At 37.5% G+C, this 25090-nt stretch overlaps 2 protein-coding genes across 2 annotated transcripts in view; one reads left to right on the top strand and one right to left on the bottom strand.

Moving 5' to 3' along the window:
* Positions 1-234: 234 nt before the first annotated feature.
* On the top strand, positions 235-23975 carry UGDH (UDP-glucose 6-dehydrogenase; the record flags this gene model as incomplete). The annotated part of the gene is made up of 12 exons (XM_079696403.1): positions 235-254; positions 2462-2630; positions 11783-11884; positions 14575-14775; positions 14887-15088; positions 15756-15899; positions 18329-18423; positions 19901-20031; positions 20536-20669; positions 21089-21180; positions 21295-21405; positions 23865-23975. The coding sequence occupies 12 exons, from the start codon at positions 235-237 to the stop codon at positions 23973-23975; spliced, it is 1512 nt and encodes a 503-aa protein (XP_079552529.1).
* Positions 23653-25090, bottom strand: part of LIAS (lipoic acid synthetase) — a gene marked incomplete at its 5' end in the record, with an annotated part of 24081 nt that continues 22643 nt past the window's right edge. Inside the window, one exon of the mRNA XM_079696415.1 lies at positions 23653-23744. Within this exon, the coding sequence (XP_079552541.1) occupies positions 23708-23744 (37 nt within the window). The 3' untranslated portion in view covers positions 23653-23707. The remainder of the gene's footprint in view (positions 23745-25090) is intronic.

Raw genomic sequence — 25090 nt, 5'->3', positions numbered from 1 at the left:
ACATTTTTCAATTGAATTATTTGCTGAATAAATTGTTAAGTACTGGAGTGTCAGTTATGTTATGTTATTCTATGGCCAAATTCTCTGCTGTGCCCACACAGTAAATCCTTAAATTGGGAATATTAATTTTTCATGAATGAGAAGAAGGGAATAAGCCTGAAGCCATTTGAAGCAATTTTTCTGAAACCAGATGCCAAGACTTTTCTGCTGTAGAGGTGGGGACAGCAGCAGTGAATGCTGGAGACACATCTTTGGTAAGCCTGCTCCAGGCCAGCTATCCCTCCCACAGGTGGGAGCTTTTCAGAACATCCAGCTCAGTCTTAGCCACTTAGCAATCCCAGTGCAGTCTATCTCCCCATGCATTCTCCTCATGTATAGGGCCCTTGAGGCCTGGAGAGTGTGAAGGGCAGAACTGAAAAGCAGAAGAAGGGTGAAGAAAGATATATGGTTGCTAAACGTAAATTTTTCTAGGCTCAGTGTTTTTGCTAAGGTGAATCTTGGAATGCTAATAAAGAGGTGGCTTGTAGAAGCAAAGTAGAGGGTAGCAAAGTAGATGTGGATGGAGTAGTGTGTGGCTTCTGAGTGTTTACCTTGTTATAGAGATTTAATGAATTTTTTTTTTTTTTTTTTTTTGGCCGCACGGCCTGGCTTGTGGGATCTTAGTTCCTTGACCAGGTATCGAACCCGGGCCCATGGCAGTGAAAGCGCTGAGTCTTAACCACTGGACCGCCAGGGAGTTCCCCAGATTTAATGTTTGAATCATATGAATTATTACCTATTCAAAATAAAAATACATTTAAAATATTTCTTTGTATGTATATTGCTAAGAATATTTCTTTCTTTTGGGGAATCATTAGATTCCAAATTCTGTTCATATTTACTGGTTTACTAAAATTCCATTTCTTTTAGGTTATTAAAAAGTCATTAGAAGGGGGGCTTCCCTGGTGGCGCAGTGGTTGAGAGTCCGCCTGCCGATGCAGGGGACACGGGTTCGTGCCCCAGTCTGGGAAGATCCCACATGCCGCGGAGCGGCTGGGCCCGTGAGCCATGGCCGCTGAGCCTGCGTGTCCGGAGCCTGTGCTCCGCAATGGGAGAGGCCACAACAGTGAGAGTCCCGCGTACTGCAAAAAAAAAAAAAAAAAGTCATTAGAGGGAATTCCCTGGCAGTCCAGTGATTAAGACTCCGCTATTCCACTGCCGGTGAGGTGGGGTGAGGTGGGGTGGGGTGGGGTGGGGTGGGGTGGGGTGGGGTGGGGTGGGGTGGCTATTTTTCGACTCCTGATCTCCATCCCTGGTCATGGACCTAGGATCCCACAAGCCATGCAGCCAAAAAAAAAAAAAGTCATTAGAGATCAGACTCTATGAGTTGATATCTGCTAATCATAACTACTAAAGATCAATTTATAAGCCAGATTACTTGCTTATTAACACAGACCAGGATACTTGTTTGGGTTGTCAGCTCATTCTCTTCCAGTTGGGAAGTCTACCCAGAGAACCAACGAAGATTAGAGCATTGTTTGATTAATACAGATTCAGACCAAAGGGAATTGGATCATCTTAATTATGTGCTTTGTGTATCTTTTTTCATAATAGAGATATACTTGCCAGGCATTGTAATTAGATCAGCCTTCCAGAGTACCTTCTCTGATCCATGCAGGAATATACTAACAAATGCTTAAACTCTCTAGGACAAAAATTCTAAGAATCTTATCAGTTTGACCGTTCTCGTTCTCATTACTGAATAAACTGAAATTCTTACATATAACTCAGTCCCTTGTCATTTTGATTTGAGTGAATCAATTCACTGGTTTTTGAAAAACCCATCAAAATCTGTGTAACAGCTTTGCTAACTACAGAAATTATTTTCTTTTAACCATCTCCTGGTTTCTGATTAAAGTTGAAATAGAGTTTAAGATCATTGTCTAGTACCTAAAAATGAATTGCTGAAACTAAATTGTGCAGGGAATATAATCTCAGAGGCCAATTCTGGATTTAGGAACTAATCTTAATATCTGTCATTTTAGTCTAAACCTGTTGTAAAGCTGACCTTTGTACACCAGCATTTAGTTAAGCAAGAATTGCACTGGTGTGTTCACCCTTGAATTTTCCCTCAGCAATCAAAGTTACCCTAGAGTGTTAGAAGATTAAGTATGGTTTTATTTTGCTTCTTGACTTTCTATATTAGGTCATTATAATCTTTGTGACACTTCTTTAGTAATATCAGTAACTATAATTTTTTCCCTATTTCATGCTGGTACAGCTGAGAACAGGCTAGGTCATCCAATTGGAATGTTATTTTTTTATTATCATTGTTTTCATAATTCTTAATGAGTGTGAATGTAGGAAATCTTTCCAGTATCTGTCACCTTGACAGTTTTTATAAAGGGTGATGAATGTGCAGTGTGACTTCTTTAAATTTTCTGTTCTCAATAGTTGGACGGTCTTACTGTTTCCCTTCTAGTACAATCATGTTTGAAATTAAGAAGATCTGCTGCATCGGTGCAGGCTATGTTGGAGGACCCACATGTAGTGTCATTGCTCATATGTGCCCTGAAATCAGGGTAACGGTGGTTGATGTCAATGAATCAAGAATCAATGCATGGAACTCTCCTACACTTCCTATTTATGAGGTAAACCATATTAAACAATGCTTTGTTCTTATGCTCTTTGTTTTCTTACTCTTTTTGCTAAGTAATTTACTTTTAATATAAAATTCTATGACTTCAACTGATAAGAAATTAAATGAAAAAACATAAATACACAACGTTATGGACATTACAATTATAATTATGTCAAATATGCTCAGGGAAAATGCCTAGAAAAAAGTATATTGAATATTAATAATGGTTATATTAGTGGAGTGAGATTATGGGTAATTTTCTTATCTTCTCTATTTTCTAATTTTGTTTGTTAGTATGGTTACCATATGGTAATAGTACAATTAAAAAGTGACATCTGGGGCTTCCCTGGTGGCGCAGTGGTTGAGAGTCTGCCTGCCGATGCAGGGGACACGGGTTCGTGCCCCGGTCCGGGAAGACCCCACATGCTGCGGAGCGGCTGGGCCCGTGAGCCATGGCCGTTGAGCCTGCGCGTCCGGAGCCTGTGCTCCGCAATGCAAGAGGCCACAGCAGTGAGAGGCCCACGTACCGCAAAAAAAAAAAAAAAAAAAAGTGACATCTGTAAAAATTAAAAAACTGTGGATGTTTATAATATTAATTCATGTTAAGTATTATATTTTTGGGTGATTGTATTTATATCAGGTAAACCTTGGATGAATAAATGGTATCTTTCATATTCAGTGTTTAGTACCACAAATTTGTTTAAATTGGAATTTCAAAATTTCTGTGAATTTAGAGAACTCATAGTTAGGAAAATATGCCTCTATTTTATTAAGCAGGGTTCCATTTTTTAAAATTTTCACTGTAAAATGAGTTCATGATATTATGCTTTTGACATACAGAGAAGCACTTGAAAATTTGAGGGTAGCATTTTCTCTCCAACATTAATATATTCTTTTCTTTTTTTTTTCTGAAAAGTTTTATTATTTATAAGACTCTTATCAACCATAGTCTTTAAGTGATCTTTAGAAGGGGAAGTCTCTGTAAGATAAATCTGCCTGCTATTTATAGGCCTATGAATAGAAATCCATGAAAAAGTACCTATAGAGTAGTAGCCACTTAACATCACAGATTAACAATATCTGAATCAAACTTAGAATTAAAAAAAAAAAACCCTCTGTGTGTGTGGTAGCTTCTGTTTGTACTTTACCCTTTCTTCCTCTACCAGATTAACTTCCCATAATAGTTATTTAAATATCTCAGTGTATAGCATTTCTTTTCCTGTTATATAAACATAACATTACTACTATATTAGGTCGTGGGGAATTTTTAAAAACATTTTAAAAAACATTTTGGAAAGATAACTTGATTAAGAGTTTTATAATTCTGATATCCATAAAAGGGCTGCAAGTCATCTGAAACCTTGTGAGCCATATTTATATCCAGTCATTCAGTAATTAATTATGCCAGCAGTATACTCTACTTTTCAAACACAAAATGTACCAGAATGGCTAAAATTATCACTACCGATAATACCAAGTGCTGACAAGGATTTAGGGCAACTGGAATTTTATACACTGCTGGTCAGAACGTAAACTGGTACAGCCATTTTGCAAAACTGTGCAGCAGTATTTACTAAAGCTGAAAATGTGAATATCTGACCCAGAAATTCCACCTGTAGGTGTATATCCAACAGAAAGGCATACATTTATCCACCAAGAGACAGGTATTAACAGTGTAATTCATAATGACCCCAGATGGGAAACAACCTAGATGTTAATTAGCGATAGAATTGATACATAAATTGTAGTATAATCCTGCAGTAAAATACTATACTGTATTTAAAATCCATGGAACTACTCCTGCATGCAAGCATATGTTTAAATTCTCACAAAAGTAATGTGTTGTCAGACACAAAGTAGTCCATGCTATATAATCCCATTTGTATAAAGTTCAAATATAGGCAAACTAATTTCTGGTGATAGTATTCAGCATGATGGTAGTTTGAGGGGCTGTAGAGACTAGGAGAGGGCATACTGCAGGCTCTGATGTACTGTTTATGTTGTTTTGGGGTTTTTTTGGCCGTGCTGCACAGCTTGTGGGATCTCAGTTCCCCAACCAGGGACTGAATCCAGGCCTTGGCAGTGAAAGCCCAGAATTTTAACCACTAGCCAGCAGGGAACTCCCTGCTAATGTTCTTTTAATTCTTGTATGGATAATGGTTACACAAGTGTGTTCACGTGTGAAAATTGAGCTATACACTTTTCTATACTAAAATATATGCACTTTTCTGTATTTTGGTTTTACTTCAATAAAAATTTTACATAAAAACAAAATAAAAAGGTTATCTTGAGCTAGAAAAAAGTATAAACTATCTATAATATATTGGATTTAGATGTTTTTCTTGGAGAAAACAAAAAAATTAGTTGGCCAGGCACATTCCCTGGCCAGATTCTTATTATTAGTACTATTTCTATTATTTGAAATCTGAAACTCTTTTTCCTAAGACTTCAGTGCTTTAAATTAAAAATAGTGTGTTTGGACTTCCCTGGTGGCACAGTGGTTAAGGATCTGCCTGCCACTGCAGGGGACATGGGTTCGAGCCCTGATATGGGAAGATCCCACATGCTGCGGAGCAACTAAGCCCGTGCGCCACAACTACTGAGCCTGCGCTCTAGAGCCTGCGAGCCACAACTACTGAAGCCCGCATGCCACAGCTACTGAGCCCATGTGCCACAACTACTGAAGCCCATGAGCCTAGAGCCCGTGCTCTGCAACAAGAGAAGCCACCGCAACAAGAGAAGCCACCACAATAAGAAGCCCGCGCACTGCAGCAAAGAGTAGCCCCCGCTCAAGGCAATTAGAGAAAGCCTGCACGCAGCAACAAAGACCCAACACAGCCATAAATAAATAAATAAATGGGAAAAAAAAATAGTGTGTTCTACAGATATAGAAAACAAACCTGTGGCTACTAAAGGGGAGAAGGAAGGGAGGAGGGACAAATTAGGGGTAAGGGGTTAACAGGTACAAACTACTGTATATAAAATAGATAAGCAACAAGGATATACTGTATAGCACAGGGAATTTTACCCATCATCTTGTAATAACCTATAATGGAGTACAGTCTGCAAAAATACTGAGTCACTATGCTATAGACCTGAAACTAACACAATGTTGTAAATCAACTATACTTCAATAAAAATAAATAAATAACAACCAAAAAACCCCAAATAAAAACAACAGTAAGCCACAAAAGAAGTGAGATGATCTGAATTTGCCATGTTATACTCTTGTTACTTTTTTAAAAATTAAAAGTTAAATTCCTCTAAAAAAGAAAATAATGTGTTCTACATTGATATTGAATCCAGGTGGGATATATAGTTAGATTAAAAGTTAAGATCTAAGATGATTTTTTTTCCACATCTTACTTGTTTTTCTCAATAACCTAGCTTTTATAAACAAACAAAAGTATTTCTTGTTGTTTCACAGTTTTATTTCATGAATAAATTTTTTCTTCTTTAAATCTCTTTAAATAGAATATAAAAGATTTCAAAGTCTAGCTAGCACTGTGCTCATTAGAAGCAACTTCTGAGTTCTCAGAACTCTAATGTCCCATAATTGTATTGGCTTTATTTAATGGTTGTAATTATTTGGTCTTTAAAGTCTTATTTTTATCTCATTTTTAATCTGTCTACTCCACAAAATTAGATGATGACAACCGAAGCAGCTATTTTACTTCTGCACTATTTAGTTGTATCCTGCAAAGGAAATGGAATCTTTAAAAAAAAAAAAAAAACCAGCTGACTTTGGAGGTTAAAAACATGGCACTGCTACTTTAAAATTCTAGAAGGAATCTTTTTAACAAGTAGAATGATTTTCCTCTTAGCAAGTAAATGACTTTAGTCTTATAATTTTCATGTGTCTTTCTTACACATCAATTGTTAAAAGACACCTGCTTAAGAAATTTATAAATCAGAAGAAAATAAATGATTTCTGTAGTGTGTATTTAAAAAGACAAAACAAAACAAAACTGTGTGTCCCAATTATCCATTTTCAAAGATATGTTAGGCCTTTGTTCCATTTTTTGTTTATTTTATGTTGTAAAACTGTAACTATTCCTGCACATTTCCTTGGCCGTATAGGAGATGTAAAATGTTATGTGAAATGTCGAACAGGAAGAACTATAAAAGAAGAAAAACAAATGGCAGGTTTAACCAGAATTTATGCTGCTTTCTGAATTCCTTTATTGAGTAGCTTATAGATATTGTTACTACTTGTGATTTTATACTGATCTACCTTGGACAAGGCAAAGAAATATTTTTATTTCCAGAGTAACCTTAGATACCTTTGCAGTCAACCTCCTCCTTAAATTTGTATATTCTATTATGCATTAAAAAACACACAAACAAGGGACTTCCCGGGTGGCGCAGTGGTTAAGAATCCGCCTGCCGATGCAGGGGACACGGGTTCGAGCCCTGGTCTGGGAAGATCCCACATGCCAGGGAGCAACTAAGCCCATGCGCCACAACTACTGAGCCTGTGGAGCACGTGAGCCACAACTACCGAATGCCGCGCGCCACAACTACTAAAGCCCATGCGCCTAGAGCCCGTGCTCCGCAACAAGAGAAGCCACTGCAGTGAGAAGCCCGCGCACCACAACAAAGAGTAGCCGCCGCTCGCCGCAACTAGAGAAAGCCAGCAAGCAGCAATGAAGACCCAACGCAGCCAAATACATACATACATACATAAATAAAATTAAAAAAAAAAACACAACCAAGCAGATATTTGTTTTCAATGATATTATAAAAATCTATGGCATTGATTTTTCATTGTAAATACCAATTTTTAATATCAGAGAGTCTCTTTTGGTGACTAATGTTTAACTCCTGGTCACTGATAAAGAAAAGATAACTAATATGTAATTATAATATTTAATGAACTCTTTTGAGTACACAGCCTCGTTGATAGTTGTTCCACCCTGGCTCCATTCAGTCTGAAACTCACTAGACTAATTGGAGAAATTTTTTTTTTAGCCTTACCCCGTGGCTTCTGGTATATGACCAAGGAATTCCCAAGAGAAATATTTAGAAGGAAAAATGATCAGACTTGATTGTTGATTCAAGAAGGATGAAGTAGAGGAAGGAATCTAGAATGATATTCAAGAATTCAGGGCTGGGGAATTTCCTGGCAGTCCAGTGGTTAGGACTTAGCACCTTCACTGCCATGGCCTGGGTTCAGACCCTGGTCAGGGAACTAAGATCCCACAAGCCGTGCAGCATGGCCAAAAAAAAAGAAATTCAGGGCTGAAGATGTAAACTTAAGATTATGCAGGAAGTTAAAAAAATTAATTATGCAGGCAGTAGTTAAAGTCAGAGTAGTTGAGCTCTCCCAAGAAGAGCCTTTAGAGAGAACAGAGCATGGGGTCAAAATGCTAATGTTTGATGAGGGGTGGAGGAAGAAATGCCTTAGAGAAGCACTGAAGAGTAGTTCAGAGAAGGTGAACCAAAGACCAGAAGAGTTTTAGTAGCACAAGCTCCATAAAGATGTGTATGTTTTGATTATGAGTGATGAACACAGTGACCAGTACTTAGTAAGTGCTGAACAAATATCAATATTTGCTGAATGAATGAGTAAGCTGTCAATTCTGCCAAACACAGGAGAAATAAGAACAGAGACATACTCATGAAATTCGGTATTATGGGGGCCATTGTAACTTTTACAAGAACAATTACAAAAGGTAGGAGATTGAAGAAGTGAGAGAGTGTAGAAAAGGAGTAAGACTCTTCTTTTAAAAGGTTTAACTAGAAGGAAATAAAGGGGGTGGTCACTGGAGAGGGACACAGGGTAAAAGCAGTGATTTTTTTTAAAATTTATTTTTGGTTGCATTGGGTCTTCGTTGCGATGTGCTGGCTTCTCATTGTGGTGGCTTCTCTTGTGGAGCCCAGGCTCTAGGCGCACAGGCTCAGTAGTTGTGGCTCGTGGCTCTAGAGCGCAGGCTCAGTAGTTGTGGCACATGGGCATAGTTGCTCCATGGTATGTGGGATCTTCCCGGACCAGGGCTCGAACCTGTGTCCCCTGCATTGGCAGGCGGATTCTTAACCACTGTGCCACCAGAGAAGCGCAAAAGCAGTGATTTTTTAAAATTATATTTTTTCCTATGGTTGATAAAGAATCAAGCATGTTAATAAACTAAGGTAGACAAATCACATAGAGAAGGAAAGGTCAAAAGTATAAGAAAAAAAGTACAAGAAGAAAGGGGCTAATTGATGGAATAAAGTCTAGAAAAATAACAAAGATGATGGTATCAAAAACACAAGAAGAGGAATTGGCCTTGAAAGCCTCTTTCTCAGACTGGAGGGAAGTAAACAAGGGTGGATGAAGATACTGTTTTGTTGGTGGGAACAGGAAATAAAAGTGACTGAAACGTTGGTCATCTCAATTGAAGGTGGGATGCCAGCTACTCTGAAGATGATGTAGTGGAGGTTGGAGCAGTAATCTCAGAATGAGAGGACAAGTAAAAAGATTACCAGGCTACATTGAAAAAACCCAGCTAAATGTACTTAGGGTCCATGAATTTATGTGTTCATTGTGGTTCTTTCTAGTCTTATAGGCTTATATTTTATGGGTCAAAACTATGTTAATAAAAAAGTAGTCATTTTTACCACCTGAGAAGTAAATAGTAATGACTATCAGATGAAATATGGTAATAAGATATTCAAGTTTTTACTCAGGGAACAGCATAATAGAAACTCTTAATATTTAACAATGAAGGGAATTCCCTGGTGGTCCAGTGGTTAGGACTCCGTACTTTCACTGCCAAGGGCACGGGTTTAATCCCTGGTTGGGGAACTAAGGTCCCACAAGCTGCACAGTGTGGCCAAAAAAACCCAAACAAACAAAAAAAACAATGAAAACATTCTGTTTTGTGTTGCCATATTTATTGAATAGTCATTGCTTTTTTTTTTTTTTTTTTTTTTTTTTTTTTTTGTGGTACGCGGGCCTCTCACCATTGTGGCCTCTCCCGTTGCGGAGCACAGGCTCCGGATGCGCAGGCTCAGCAGCCATGGCTCACAGGCCCAGCCGCTCCGCGGCATATGGGATCCTCCCAGACCGGGGCACGAACCCGTATCCCCTGCATCGGCAGGCGGACTCTCAACCACTGCGCCACCAGGGAGGCCCGTCATTGCTTTTTTGTTAACTTTGTTCATTAAAAAAACAATGTAATAACTACTTCTAAAAAGCCAAAATGGATAATTTGCTTTGCTTTTTCTGAGTAAAATGAAAGCTAATTTTATCCTGTGAAAGGATTTTACTTCCATAAAAAGTGCCATATAAATTCTAAATACTAGTTATGAAAATTACATAATGAATCTAATAAGAGGTAGAACATATATTATCAACTGCTTCTGCATCCATTTTGGTTATCTACAAATATCCCATTGATTTTAACGGAGTAATGTAGTTGTTCATTTTGAGGTCTTATTAAGACTTAGTATAAATTCTGTGTTGCTCTGATTTTAGGTTACTTTAATTTAAATGTTAGGAGATTATATAGGATTGAATTAAATCTTCTCTGTAAAATTCCAACTCCATAACCTTTTACTCTTATTTTCTAGAAACTAGTCAAAATAACTAAGGAACCAGTTGCCATAATTAGTGACACTATATTCATGGTGCAGTGGTTCATATATTTTGCTGGTCCTGTTATACATTTTAGCCAAACTAATAGAAATTTTGAATTTACATTTTACACTTTCTCTGATTGCTTATGTTAAAAGTTCACAGAACCATGAAGAAAAGTGAATTACCTCTGGGTATAATTCTAGACCTATGCCCCTGAATTGACTTTTTACTTTGCTATATAGTTTTCTATACATTCATAATATTTTGGATATTATTTGAACCTTCTCTCCCAGGAGAGAAGGTCTGTTTTGCTTTGGTTTTTAAGAATTCTTAAACATGTCCTTCCCCTCCATGGTTTATTTGAATCAGAATCCAAGTAAGAGCCATATATTGCAACAGATTTGTATCACTTAAGTGTCTTTTAAGATCACTATATACATATATATAATATATATATATAATATATAATATATATATATATATATATTTTTTGGCCTCACTGCACAACATGTGGGATCTTAGTTCCCTGACCATGGATCAAACCTGTGCCCCCTGCAGTGGAAGCACAGAGTCCTAACCACTGGACCGCCAGGGAATTCCCTAAGACCACAATATATATATTTTTAAAATTTATTTATTTGGTCGTGCCGGGTCTTAGTTGCAGCACGTGGGCTCCATAGTTGTGGCTCCAGGGCTCCTTAGTTGTGTCTCGCTGGCGCCTTAGTTGCGGCATGCAAACTTTTAGTTGCGGCATGCATGTGGGATCTAGTTCCCTGACCAGGGATTGAACCCAGGCCCCCTGCATTGAGAGCATGGAGTCTTAGCCACTGTGCCACCAGGGAAGTCCCAAGACCACAATATTTTAATCTCTCTTTTTCTCTCTTTGTTTTTCTCTTCAGTTTGTTTATTGAAGAAACCAGGTTGTTTATCCTGTAGATAAACAGATTTTGCTGATTGGACTGGTCTGATCAGATTTAGACCTGATTTTTTTGGGGGGTGGAGGCAAGAATACTTGTTAGGTGGTGTTGTACAGCTCAAAATTCTTAATTATATCTCCTGTTAAATTGTATGGGAAAAGTAACAAATTTTTTAATAGAAGTGTTTCTTATAATGGGACTTAGAAAAAATATATATTTATGTATGTGTAGAGTAAAGACTATTTCACAGCCACTCTGAATGGCCTGTATTCTATGGCCTGAATTCTTGGGAGTAAAAACCTGTATTCTAGTGACAATGCAAAATCAAATGTTTGCTTGAAACCACAAAGACTTGACTTTTCTGATGATTGTGTTGATACTTGGAGTTAATTGTTAACTCTTATGAAGAAGTCCGGAACATGGTAAAGAATGACATGCATTAAATTAATCTGCTGCTTTAATTGTGGCAAGTTCAGGTTTGCTTTATTTGTTACATAATGTACACCTGATGGCCTTCAGTACCAGTATAATCTTTGATTTTTCTACAGAGGTGTTATTTGAGAGCAAATCTAGACCTTTAAATTACACATGACCTTCCCCTTAATGAATGTAATTCTATACTATTGGGTTATCTCATATGACTGGTAAAATGTATGTACAACTTCTTTTCTTTTTTCTTTTTAGCCAGGACTAAAAGAAGTGGTAGAATCCTGTCGAGGAAAAAATCTATTTTTTTCTACCAATATTGATGATGCCATTAAAGAAGCTGATCTTGTATTTATTTCTGTAAGTATTTTCCTTTGCTGTGTGAGTTTTAATGTATTCTTGTCTATATAGAAGTTTCATTGTATTTTAATAGTAAAGCCATTGGTATTAAGCCACAGCATTACTTAGTATAGACTTGTCCAGTTGAATTTTGATTGTCACTAACTTTATCCAACACTTCACCAAACTCTATAATCATCTGATCATTTCAGATCATTGAACAAATAAGTTCAGAGAAAGTTTCTAATATGAGATCTAGAATTAGGAAGTGCTGGTAACATGTGAGCATGTGTGAGCACATATGGTGATAGTATATGTATTTCATCATTTCTTGTTTCCACTGCACCTAACAAACATATGCCAAGTTCTAAACAATTAATTTAAAATGACTTTTGGAACATAAACTTATCTAAATAGGAGATGCCTGTAAGTTTGCAGCAAACTTTACCTGATTCTTTTTATCTCACTTCCTGCAGCGGTGGAAGTGAGATAAAAAGAATCAGGTAAAGTTTGCTGCAAACTTACAGGCATCTCCTATTTAGATAAGTTTATGTTCCAAAAGTCATTTTAAATTAATTGTTTAGAACTTGGCACATGTTTGTTAGGTTATTAGGCTAGTCCACAGACACCTTCAGCTCATAATAGGGCTTAACTGTTGTACCTTTGTGATGAAACAAGTAGAATGAATGCTTGGGAATACACTCTGATAATTCAATATTTGAACCAAGGTAACTTTTTTCTTGCTGTCCTGGTAACCATCTACTCAAATATTTTGTGTGTAATGGTATAGTTATCACTAATTGGTGGCTGAGCTAAGGTGTTATATGACTCAAGACCTGTACAGCCTTAAGGAATAAAGGGAAAGCCAGTGGTGTGAGCTTTGACTGGGTTCCATGAGATAAACACCATGGGGCCCATAGAGCAGAGATGATCTTGAATTGATTGTGTGTTGAGACAAAAGCAGTATTGTGAAGAAATAGGAACTCCAGAAGAAAGTAGTAATGAAACCCTTGGTAAAACTGTGTTATGAATTCAGTCTCTCTTTTTTAAAATTGCTTCAGAGAAATTGGTGCCACTTCTATGACTCACCTACCCAATCTTCTACTTAAGCTTGCAGGAGGTTAGGGTAGAGGCATAGAAAAGGAGAAATTATTTTGCAGTAGCTAGATGCTTGGAGAAAATCAAGAAGTTACCTTAGTCTGACATTTGGATAACCATAGCCTGGAATAGGAATAGGGGACTTTTCTATATGAAAAAAATTTTTTTAAGTATCTATTCTTAAGGCAATAGAGTTCACCTTAGTGTGGTCTGGCACAGATAGCTGATTTTACGCTTGCTTCTCTGCCGATCTAGCCTGAGCTGCCTTAAATCTTTCCAAGCTATTACTTTGTGTGCCTGTTAGGGTAATTTATTGTAGTATAACCCCTACCTAGTTCCCATTATTCTCTGCATCCGTTTTTTTGTTTTTTTTTTTAATGTGCTTGTTGTATACTTTTCATTGTGGAAAACACCAAACTTATACAAAAAATGAAACCAACAATATAGTGAACCCCATTGTCAACAGTTTTCATGGCTGATCTTGATTTATTTACTACTTCTCTCCCTTTCCTCCCACCCCAGATTACCCAAATTATTTTTAGGCAAATTCCAGGTAGAAATAGTTTTATACTATTGAATCAGTTTTCAACTGTTATCTTCAGAGCTCCTTTCCCAGGGAAGCCATCTGATCATCCCCATCTCTGACATGTTTCACATTACCCCATTAACCATTTTTGCCCTTCTGTGTTCCACTGCACCCTTACTTCCACGTCTAGGTCTTTTCCTAAGTTGTTCCATGCGTATAAACCACTTTTTCCTCCTGCTTTTTACACCTCAACCCAATCTTCACGTTTTGATTTATTTTGGCTTGATTCCTTTATTTAGTCTCCCATTAAGTTATAAGCTTGTCAAGAGAAGACAGTTGGTGCTACTTACTGGTTCAAAAATTATTCCTACATAGAATTTTAGACTTTTCAGAGTACTTTCATTTTTACGAGAGTGTTATAAAACTTGTGTGTTAGATTTTAGAGAGTGTATTATTCTCATTTTCCAATGAGGTCATTGAGACAAAGGCAGCCACACTTCTCCAAGTTTACATGATACAGCTAAGCCAAAACTAAATGCCTGGACTCTGGACTCATGATTTATTTTTCTTTCTATATGATAGTCTTTGTCCACATAGTATTCTGTATCCTGAAGGCGCTAGATAATTTCTAGCTCTAATGAGCCAAGAAAGCATTTGTGAATGATACTGCAGACATTTAAAAAAACCTATTGATATAGGTCTATAAAAAAGGAGAATAAAAAGGAGTTTAAAGTTTAGTTTTAAAGACCAGGATAATATATTACATACCATCAAGAGAGGAAGAAAGAGAAAACTTACATTTCATTTCAGACTGTGAACTCCTTTTGGAGTCTCTTTCATCTTTATACCTGCAGGCTTAGCTTGGAACCTGCCTGCCCTGATTCTGACACATATCTAGTAGCTTCTCAACAGAAATGTACTGAATGAGTTCTCATAAAATATTATTTCCATGGAACTAATAGAGGGTGAAACCAGGGCTCCTAATGATGTTAACTGCCCAGTTGACTAGTCAGTTGATGGTCCAGGGCATATCTTGTAATCAGTGAATATCTCATACTCTCTTCTTAATCCCGTATACTTTCATCAGGTGAACACTCCAACCAAAACCTACGGAATGGGGAAAGGCCGCGCAGCAGATCTGAAGTACATTGAAGCTTGTGCTAGACGCATTGTGCAAAACTCATACGGGTACAAAATTGTGACTGAGAAAAGCACAGTCCCAGTGCGGGCAGCAGAGAGTATTCGTCGAATATTTGATGCAAACACAAAACCCAACTTGAATTTACAGGTATAAAAAAAGGAAGCATTGGAATCTGGCTCTTCTTATGTAAATATCAATGCTTTAAAGTTGTCCGTAATTAATTCTAGCTTAAAACTTTCCTTTGTGTTGGGAGTCTAGGTGCTGTCCAACCCTGAGTTCTTGGCAGAAGGAACAGCCATCAAGGACCTGAAGAACCCAGACAGAGTACTGATTGGAGGGGATGAAACCCCAGAGGGTCAGAGAGCTGTGCAGGCACTGTGTGCTGTGTATGAGCACTGGGTTCCCAGAGAAAAGATCCTCACCACTAATACTTGGTCTTCAGAACTTTCCAAACTGGTTGGTACACAGCACTCAACTCTCTATTAAATTTAAAGCCAAGGACTTATTTCTCTTAACCCTGATAAGCTACACAGGTACTTTCTTAACATTAATAAAAAGATATGCTTTTGAAGATAATATTCTTGTGTATTATGAAATAATATTCACAAGGGGATCAAATATTTGGGTATAAAATATTCTGGAATATGTAAAAGAAAATAGTAATTACATTACTATTAATGTAATTAATTAAAATAGTAATGTAAAAAATCACTCTTTCCCTTCTTTTACCCTTTCTTCATCTTCTTCTCTAATTTAAAACATTTTCCGGGCTTCCCTGGTGGCGCAGTGGTTGAGAGTCCGCCTGCCGATGCAGGGGACATGGGTTCGTGCCCTGGTCCAGGAAGATCCCACATGCCGCGGAGCGGCTGGGCCCGTGAGCCATGGCCGCTGAGCTTGCGCGTCCGGAGCCTGTGCTCCGCGATGGGAGAGGCCACAACAGTGAGAGGCCCGTGTACTGCAAAAAAAAATTTCCCTTACCAACCCACCCATTGCCTACGCAAATTGAGCCCGTCAGTAACTTTTATATCTCCCTCAGTAATTTGGATCAACTCAATGAAATATAATACAGATATATAAAATTTTTATTTTAGCTCATCGTATTCTTCCTTTTTTTTCTTTTAAGGCAGCAAATGCTTTTCTAGCACAGAGAATCAGCAGCATTAACTCTATAAGTGCCCTCTGTGAAGCAACAGGAGCTGATATAGAAGAGGTGGCAACAGCCATTGGAATGGACCAGAGAATTGGAAATAAGTTTCTGAAAGCCAGTGTTGGTAAGCTGAAATTTTTCTGTACATAAAGTACGTTCATTTAGCTAGGTCTCTAACTTTAAGGAAGCCTTTGCTTAATTTAAATGCCCTTAAAACAATGATTCCATTATACATGTAGGCTTCAGCCTATTAGGGACTTTCTAAGTGAGGCAACTGTTACTTATATTGTTTAATAATTACTGACTGATTGGTAGATAAACATAGTTCAATGTTTTAGGAGGAATATGTTAGTATTTTGTTAGAACATTTAGGTAGAATAAGTTTGGGAGACCACATAGGAAATCATGTAACACTTTATTGAAGCAAATAGGAAAAAATTCCTTATCATTTGCTTTTCCTACTAATACAATTATGGAAATGTGACCTTGGTGAACTACAGTCAATCCTTATGATTTGTGGATTCCATATTTGTGAATTAGCCTACTTGATAAAATGTATTTGTAACCCAACATCAATACTCATGTGGTCATTTGCAGACATGAACAGAGCAGCAAAAAATTTGAGTCACCCAACACATATATTCCCAGCTGAAGTTGAATAAGGCAATACTCATTTCTTCTTATTTTAGCTCTCATACTGCAAATTTGTGCTCTTTTTGTGGTCTATTTAGTGCTGCATTTTTGTGCTTTTTTTCCTGTGATTTCACTGTTTAAAATGGCCCCCAAGCATATTGCTGAAGTTTTGTCTAGTGTTCCAAAGCATCAGCAAGCTATGATGTGCCTTACAGAGAAAATACATGTGGTTTGATAAGCTTCATTCATTCAGGCATGAGTTATAGTGCTATTGGCTGTGAGTTCAATGTTAATGAATCAACAATATTTTTAAATAAGGTGTCTTTAAACAGAAATACACATAAAACAAGATTATGTTGATCAGTTGGCAAAAATGTGACCAGAAGCTCACAGGAACCTAATGCTGTATTTCGCCTAGGAGCAGTGCTTCAGTATTTGCTAGTTCAGCATTTGTGGCAAATCTGTAGAACATAATTACTGAGTTTAATAAGAACTGACGATGTTTCTTTTGCATATAAGTTAATAAGATTGATGTAAAGGTAAATAGAGTCTTTTACAGATGGGGCCATAGACAGCCTTTCCAGTATTTCTGGGGCTTTATGCCATTTCTCAGTACTGATTTCCCTGGCCTTTTGTATCTTTTTGATATTTTCTCCTAGTGGCCATTTAATAAAAATAGCTCCTATTTACTGAAGGTGTATTATGCACCAAGTTCTGAACTTTATATATCTTAATTATTGATCCTTATAACCGGGACTTCCCTGGTGGTGCAGTGGTTAAGAATCCACCTGCCTTTGTTATACAGCAGAAACTAACACAACACTGTAAAGCAATTATACTCCAATAAAGATGTTTAAAAAAAAAAAAAAAAAAGAATCCGCCTGCCAGTGCAGGGGACATAAGTTTGATCCCCGGTCCGGGAAGATCCCACATGCCATGAAGCAGCTAAGCCTGTGAGCCACAACTACTGAAGCCTACACACCCTAGTGCCTGCGTGGCAGGACTACTGAGCCTGCGCCCTCCAGGGCCTGCATGCCGCAACTACTGAGCCCGCATGCTGCAACTACTGAAGCCCGCGTGCCTAGAGCCTGTGCTCAGTGACAAGAGAAGCCACCGCAATAAGAAGCCCGCGCACCGCAATGAAGAGTAGCCCCTGCTTGCCGCAACTAGGGAAAGCCCGCGCGCAGCAACGAAGACCCAACACAGCCAAAAAAAAAAAAAAAAAAATCCTTATAACCTTTTAAAAAGGTGTTGGTATTTCTAGAGATGATTAAGGATTGGGGGAATTTTTGTAACTTGCTCAAAGTCATAAAACTAACGAGTGGCTAGATGTTTCTGACTCCAAAGCCCACGCCAGCCCTCATTGTGTACTGCATTGCATTAAAACAGGAGTGGGCAAACTACAGCCCCCAGGCCAAAATGCGGCTCACAGCTTGTTTTTGTAAATAAGTTTTATTAGAAAATAGCTATGCCCATTTGATTACATATTGTCTATGACTGCTTTTGAGCTACAAAGGCAGAGTTGAATATCTGGCCCACAAATGCTAAAATATTTTTTACCTGGCCTGTAAAAGTTTGCCAGCTCTATGTTAGAGTTAGAGATGCAGGGCAGTGATACCAGCTGAATGAGGGGAAAAAAAAGAAAATATAGCCACAATAAAACTTAAGCTAGAAAGTGATTTATAATTATTTGTAATTATTTAAGATTATTTATAATTATTAGGAAATTATTTATAGAGTTGATTAGTTGCTTGCAAATTTCATACAAGTTATAAACCCATTAATTTTCCAACATTCAAATTTTATTATTAAAAATCCAAGCATAGGCCCTCTGATTAGTATGACAAAGAAATTTGTAATATGATTTAGTTGTTTGGTTCCTAAATGAAAATATTATTATTTTTTTTTTCCTTTCTTCAGGTTTTGGTGGCAGTTGCTTTCAAAAGGATGTTCTGAATTTGGTTTATCTCTGTGAGGCTCTAAATTTGCCCGAAGTAGCTCGTTATTGGCAGCAGGTATTAATCTTTATAGTCAACAGGTTATGATTAACTTCTAATTAAAACATGTCACCTTTTTCTGTCAAATGTTTTTGATAGGATTAATTTTTTCCAGGAACTCAAAATTATTATATTCAATATATTCATTTTAGGTTTATTTGTTGGGGTTCTGTGTTTATAATTTGTCTTTTTTGGTAATCATCTATGATGGAAGTTTATGAGAAACCAGTATTCCTTCTAATTTTAATAACTAAATTTGCTCCCTGAGTAAAGCAAGAAATATTACTTTTAATTATAATTCTTCTCTATCTTAAAAGGCGTAAGATAAAAGTAAAGGCAAAAGAACCTCTATTGTCATGCTTCCAAGTGGTTTGCATATGTTGATATTTGTTTTGTCCCTTTGAGATTCACAGAGCTAAAATTAGAGACCCTTCTCAAAGTGGAAATAGAGTTAACATTTATTGCATGCTTACTCTGTGCCAGGCACTCTTTTAAGCACTTTACATGTAGTATCTTAGTCCTCATCGTTAATATTATCCCTCATATATAGATGAGGAAGCTGAGGCTTAGCAATGTTAAGTAGTTTGTTCAAGATAACAGCCAGTGTATGTAACTTTCCCAAATATTTTTTCCCCAAGTTTACAGTTTTTCAGATTTCAGCAGTGAGTAGGAATGGGAGGAAATTAACATTTTTAGGGAAATGTACACTTTTAGGTTCACTTCAGTCAATCCAGTATGATGGCTTTATATTACTGTCCATTGTGGGGGAAATGTAGATAAAGGCTTGATTTTCCAAAACTTTCGGCTCATTTCCCAAGCTCTCAGGCTCTGAGACGGCTTCTAGAAGCTTAGAGCCTTAAAAAAAAGTCTTTCCTTATATCCATCTGGTCACCAATATGATGTCTTGTTTGTAAATTCTTAGGAGAGTAACAGATTAGGTGATCAGAGACTATGTTATGTTTTACTCGTAACATTTAGTTAAAAATTTTGCCAGATGTTTGTGCTGTTATGGTTCATCCAGAGGCAGCTATAACTCTGTACATAGTTTGACTGTTCTCTGTCCACTTTCTACTCACACTCAGTTTTGGTGAGGGGTTGGGAGTAAGCATATGAAGGAATACTTTGGGGTTTAATTGCTTCCACAGGGTTTGGAGAAGTTGGCTAGCTGCCTTTTTTTAGGTGGACTCATGGCTGGACCTCAAATGGGGTTGAAATTTAGCTGTGCTCCCCACCTTAACATCCATCCCAGCCCGATGCATGGAAACTTAAGCCAAATGAAAATGAAAATTTTCAGGCTGGCTATAAGGAGTGGGGGGTGGGTAATTCTTTATTTTTTTCAGTCTGCAGATACTAAAGAGGTTGTTAATCTTCGCCTCCTGTTAATTTATAAGGCTTGTATTCATACAAGAGTACTCACCATAAAGCTGTGAGCAGTGTATGGTACAGGCTGCACCTCTTCTAACTGATCCTTGCATAATTGTCCTTGTCATTTCAGGTCATAGACATGAATGACTACCAGAGAAGGAGGTTTGCTTCCCGGATTATAGACAGTCTGTTTAATACAGTGACTGATAAGAAGATAGCTATTTTGGGGTTTGCATTCAAAAAGGACACCGGTGATACGAGGTACCAGTTCTTTGAAATATTTCAACCTTTTTGAGAATGTTAACTCCTCCTCTTATCCTGATTTTTTTTTTTTTTTTTTTTTTTTTAGGTAAGAAGTGGATTTATTTAGAGAGAAACACACTCCACAGACAGAGTGTGGGTCATCTCAGAAGGCGAGAAAGGCCTTATCCTGATTTTTTGATGGTGGTTGTATATGTGAAATACATGTATGTATATAGTATAAAGAATAAAAATAAAGTGGACATCAATATCTTCACAAGAAATAGAATCTCACCTGTATATTAAACCCCTTAGGTATTAGAATATATGCCATTTATGGGACCTCCCTGGTGGTCCAGTGGTTAAGACTCTGTGCTGCCAGTGCAGGGGCTGTGGGTTCGATCCCTGGTCGGGGAACTAGGATCCCACCTGCATGTGACATGGCCCAAAAAAAAATAATTTAAAAAAAAATTTAGAATATATGCCATTTAAAAGTACAGCAATACTGATTTTTTTTTCCTTCAGAGAGTCGTCTAGTATATATATTAGCAAATATTTGATGGATGAAGGCGCACACCTCCATATATATGATCCAAAAGTACCAAGGGAACAAATAGTTGTGGATCTTTCTCATCCAGGAGTTTCAGAGGATGACCAAGGTAAGTAGGCTTTGAGTCTCATGTATCACTTTGAGTTTGGGCCCCCAGACTTTGTCCTCTAGAAACCTTTGGTTGCTCAGTATTTATCATTTATATCATTAGTAGGCCCGTCTTTTTAACCTTATTTCTCTAAAATTAAACTCTCAGACATTGCTTCATCAACTTTGATTTGAAGTAATCAGCTATGGGTTAGTCTAGTGATTTTTCCGACATATTCTAAAAAGTCCCGGAGATTCCAAGGAGTTGCTTCTGGGGCAAAATTGGGAGTACTCCAGGCCCCCCACCGTTACCCCTACTCACACTTCAACCAGACCATTCCACTTCTGTCAGACCCTCAACTCCTCCAGCAATCTTAGTGTTAAAATGCATAATTTCAAATCACTCCTTTCTTATTCCAATTTTCTGTTGGGTTGTTATAGTGGCCCGGCTCGTGACCATTTCCAAGGACCCCTATGAAGCATGTGATGGTGCCCATGCTGTTGTGATTTGCACTGAATGGGACATGTTTAAGGTGAGGTGACAGTAGTGAGATTAAGGAAAATTTTAGAGGTGTTCTAGTACCATTTGGGGTTGAGTATGTGTTCCCATATATGCTCTACTTGTTTCTTTGGTTCTGTCTTTACAGGAACTGGACTATGAACGCATTCATAAAAAAATGCTGAAGCCAGCCTTTATCTTTGATGGACGACGTGTCCTGGATGGGCTCCACAATGAACTACAAACCATTGGCTTCCAGGTAAGCATGATCCTGGATTGGTTTTGTTTCATTTGTTTGGTCATTTCCTTTTTAAAGGCTTTGAGTTTTAGAATTAAAAAATTTTTTCATTTAGCAATAGCATAACTCTGGGCAACATGTCAGTCAATTCTCTGGGAAGTTCTGTGATATTTGTGAAGTACTCCACTCCCTCCTTAAAACTGTGATCTAAAGGTCATTCAGTGTTGGTCTTTCTTACATAATATCAGTTGCCTATCATATGGGGCCAAGATATGCCTTGCCTTACCTCATATAAACATCAAGTAAGAAAATATACACATAAAAAATTTTTTTTTTTCCTGGAGCCTCCAAAGCTACTCTGCTGCACTGTCTGCATCACACTGACCCGCTCTGAGGCCAGGTCACTTATTCCTATATGAATGTTTTGAAAACTGCAATATGCAATATAGTTGTCACATGTTGGTATAGGATCCTGTGCCTCTGGGTGCTCAGCACTGTGCTGGTGCTGTGAGAGGTCTGAATGAAAAGTATGGGAGCTGCAGTGGTGCTGGCCCTTTTAATTCAGAGTTTGTCAGTTAATTATGGAACGTTTAGAGAGCTGACACAAACCTGCACGGTACATTTTATGTTGCATCCATTTCAATTCTACCAGGGGCCCCAAAAGTATTAATAAGAGGGAGCTACTTTCCATTTCCTCAGAGCAGAAATGGGGTGGGAGGCTTGGGGGGTGGTTGGGAGGATAAAGAAATCTGCCGGGAGATTGCTGTCAGCATAGTCCCGAAGCAGAGCAGAGTGCAGCAGTGTTTAGAGCTGGCTGTGTGCGTCTGCTCGGCACCAGCTGTCTTGGAGAGGTACTGATAAGGCTTCATCCACTGTTGAAAATATCTGATCTGGTTCTCTTATCCTGTCACTGACTTGTTGAAGATCCTTCTTATTTAGAATTCAGTGCCCATGTCTCATTCATGAGAGATTAACTTGCAAGAAAAATCAGATGACATCCTTGTCTGTTCACACTCCATCAAAGACCCTGGGGACCTTTTTTTTTTTTTTTAAAAATAATTAATTAATTAATTTATGGCTGCATTGGGTCTTCGTTGCTGCATGTGGGCTTTCTCTAGTTGCGGCGAGCGGGGGCTACTCTTTGTTGCGGTGTGCAGGCTTCTCATTGCGGTGGCTTCTCTTGTTGCGGAGCACGGGCTCTAGGCATGTGGGCTTCAGTAGCTATGGCACACGGGCTCAGTAGATGTGGCACACAGGCTTAGTTGCTCCACAGCATGTGGGATCTTCCTGGACCAGGGATCGAACCCGTGTCCCCTACATCGGCAGGCGGATTCTTAACCACTCTGCCACCAGGGAAGTCCCCCTGGGGACCCTTTTATCCTACCCCTCCTTAGTGAGTAATGTGACTGTTTTTCACAGTCATGACTGAAACTCAGCAATGTTATTTTTTAAAGATTATTTGCAGGCACACACACATTTTCTCTCATTCCTGTGTTACTCATCTAAAGGAGAAGATATGTAGAGGTATATATATTTGAAATGAGTTTGAGTTCTTATAAAATTAACTTTTCCAAGTAAGGATTAAAAAAAATTAGACTGGAATTACTAAATAAAGGGAATTTATAAGCCACTAAATAAGACAATTGATGAATATAAAGCAGAAGCCCTTTGTGGTACGAGTCAGCATTAAATATTAATTTTTAATTAAAAAGACATTTATGAAGATTGTTTAGTATATTTATCTGTGCTATGTGGAGAGATGACTATTAAAGAAGCAGTGTCTTTAAAGATAAGATTGATTATTTTGGATAGAGGGGGAAAATTTTTAATGTAATATGAAAATTGACTACCGTTGATTTATTGAAGGTTGGCTCGCTTGCCAGATACTGTGCTGAGCACTTTATCTAATTGAATCCTTACCACAGCTCTTTGAGGTAGATGGGTAACACCATTTACGATGAGAAAGAAAGACCTTCGAGGGTTTAGGTAACAGCACTTATCAGTCAGGATTCCAGCTGGATCCTTTCAGACTCTGGAGCCTGAACTTCTAAAAAGCTATGCTGTTATAGCTTATGCAAGCTTTTTAGAATGAGGGAAACAGACATTAGAATAGAGTTTGAAAGAATGTGAATTAACTGGAATCTGTTCTATTTATTGCTTTCACATGTGCTACTGAAACAATCGTGGCAGGTGGTTCCCTATTCTGTTTGAGGGGGTCTGGTGTCGAGAATGACAGGAGTCAGTGTGCCCTCTTATGAATATGAAAAGGGGAGTGCAGACTGACTCTAGAAACATAAACAGTGTGGAAGGAACCAAAGATCTTTCATAGCAGCCCAGACGACTTGAGAAACTTCTTCTGCCTTTAAAAAGAAAAAAAGCATCTAGGTTTTAGTCCTTATTATACTACATTACAGAGTTTTTACATTTAAGTATTGTAATTGTTAATAATTTTCTTTCTAAAATATTTTTTTCCCCTCTAGATTGAAACAATTGGCAAAAAGGTGTCTTCAAAGAGAATTCCATATGCTCCTTCTGGTGAAATTCCAAAGTTTAGTCTTCAGGATCTACCCAACAAGAAACCCAGAGTATAGACATTGCCATTTTTATTTGTAATTTTTTTGGTACTTCAGGATAGCAAATATCTATCTGATATTAAATGGTAAATGAATCAAGTGCTTTTAAGGAAACAAAACTATTTTTTTAATAATCAAATTTATATTAGCTGTATGGGAATTAGCATATCTGGTAATTATGAAACTAGAATATTTTTTACATATTTTTATAATATTGTTACCTCAGTGATTGGATGCATAGCAAATAATTGTGTTGGTTTTAATGGTGTCAATTTTTGTAAAATTAAACTTCAAACACTTTTTACTTTATAAAATGTCTTTAGGCAGCACTTTAATATCACATTGTAATGGGAATGGCACGCTTCAGTTTTTCTGATCATTGGTTTATCTACTTGTCCTTAAGTATGTATTTTAAACCATGAAATGGCTATGCTAAATATTGGGCTAAACCTGTTAACCTTTCCAAAAGTGTCATGGAAGTTTAGAGGTTTCTGGATTAATTGGGTAGGATGTTTTCCATGCCATTTCTTGTCTCTCTGAACTGAGGAGGGTGCAATGGACAGAATGTGGCCTTTGAGCTTTTTTTTTCCCTATGCTTCCATGTTAGAAGTAACCCTACAAGTATGGTTTGGTTATTGTTCTTTTGTTTTAATGAGCTGTGTTGTTGGTTTTCTAGTCCAAAAAGATCATCACTGCCCATTTCCAATCAATCCAAATAAGACTAAAAGGCAATATTTTTTTTAACATGAAGAGAAAATCAGTGTAGTGAAATGAAAATCTATTTCACTCCACTTCTTGTTTTTCCTCACTGATCACTATGTTTTTTTAGTCCAATATTTGTTACTTTTACTTTGCATTTTCTTCCTGTAACTCATTGCAATTTCTCCCTTTTTCTTTAAGTAATAAAACCAATATAATCTCATATATAAACTTAAAGTAGTAGATTTTACAGGTTATGTATAGCATAATCCTAAAATAAGAAATTTTGTGTCTTCAACTACTTTTTTTCTTATGTCTCTTTGACTTATATTTGACTTTCTCTTGTGTTTATCATTATTGAAATATGTCAGATGTCCATTTGATGCTTGTGCTCTGCTGAGAGTATACAAATGGAGTTAAAACAGATACAAGTC

This window comes from Hyperoodon ampullatus (genome assembly GCF_949752795.1).
Source record: "Hyperoodon ampullatus genome assembly, chromosome: 1".
NCBI classification, from domain to species: Eukaryota; Metazoa; Chordata; class Mammalia; order Artiodactyla; family Ziphiidae; genus Hyperoodon; species Hyperoodon ampullatus.
Note: the sequence above shows the minus strand (reverse complement) of the source record. Positions and strands in the feature narration are given on the sequence as shown.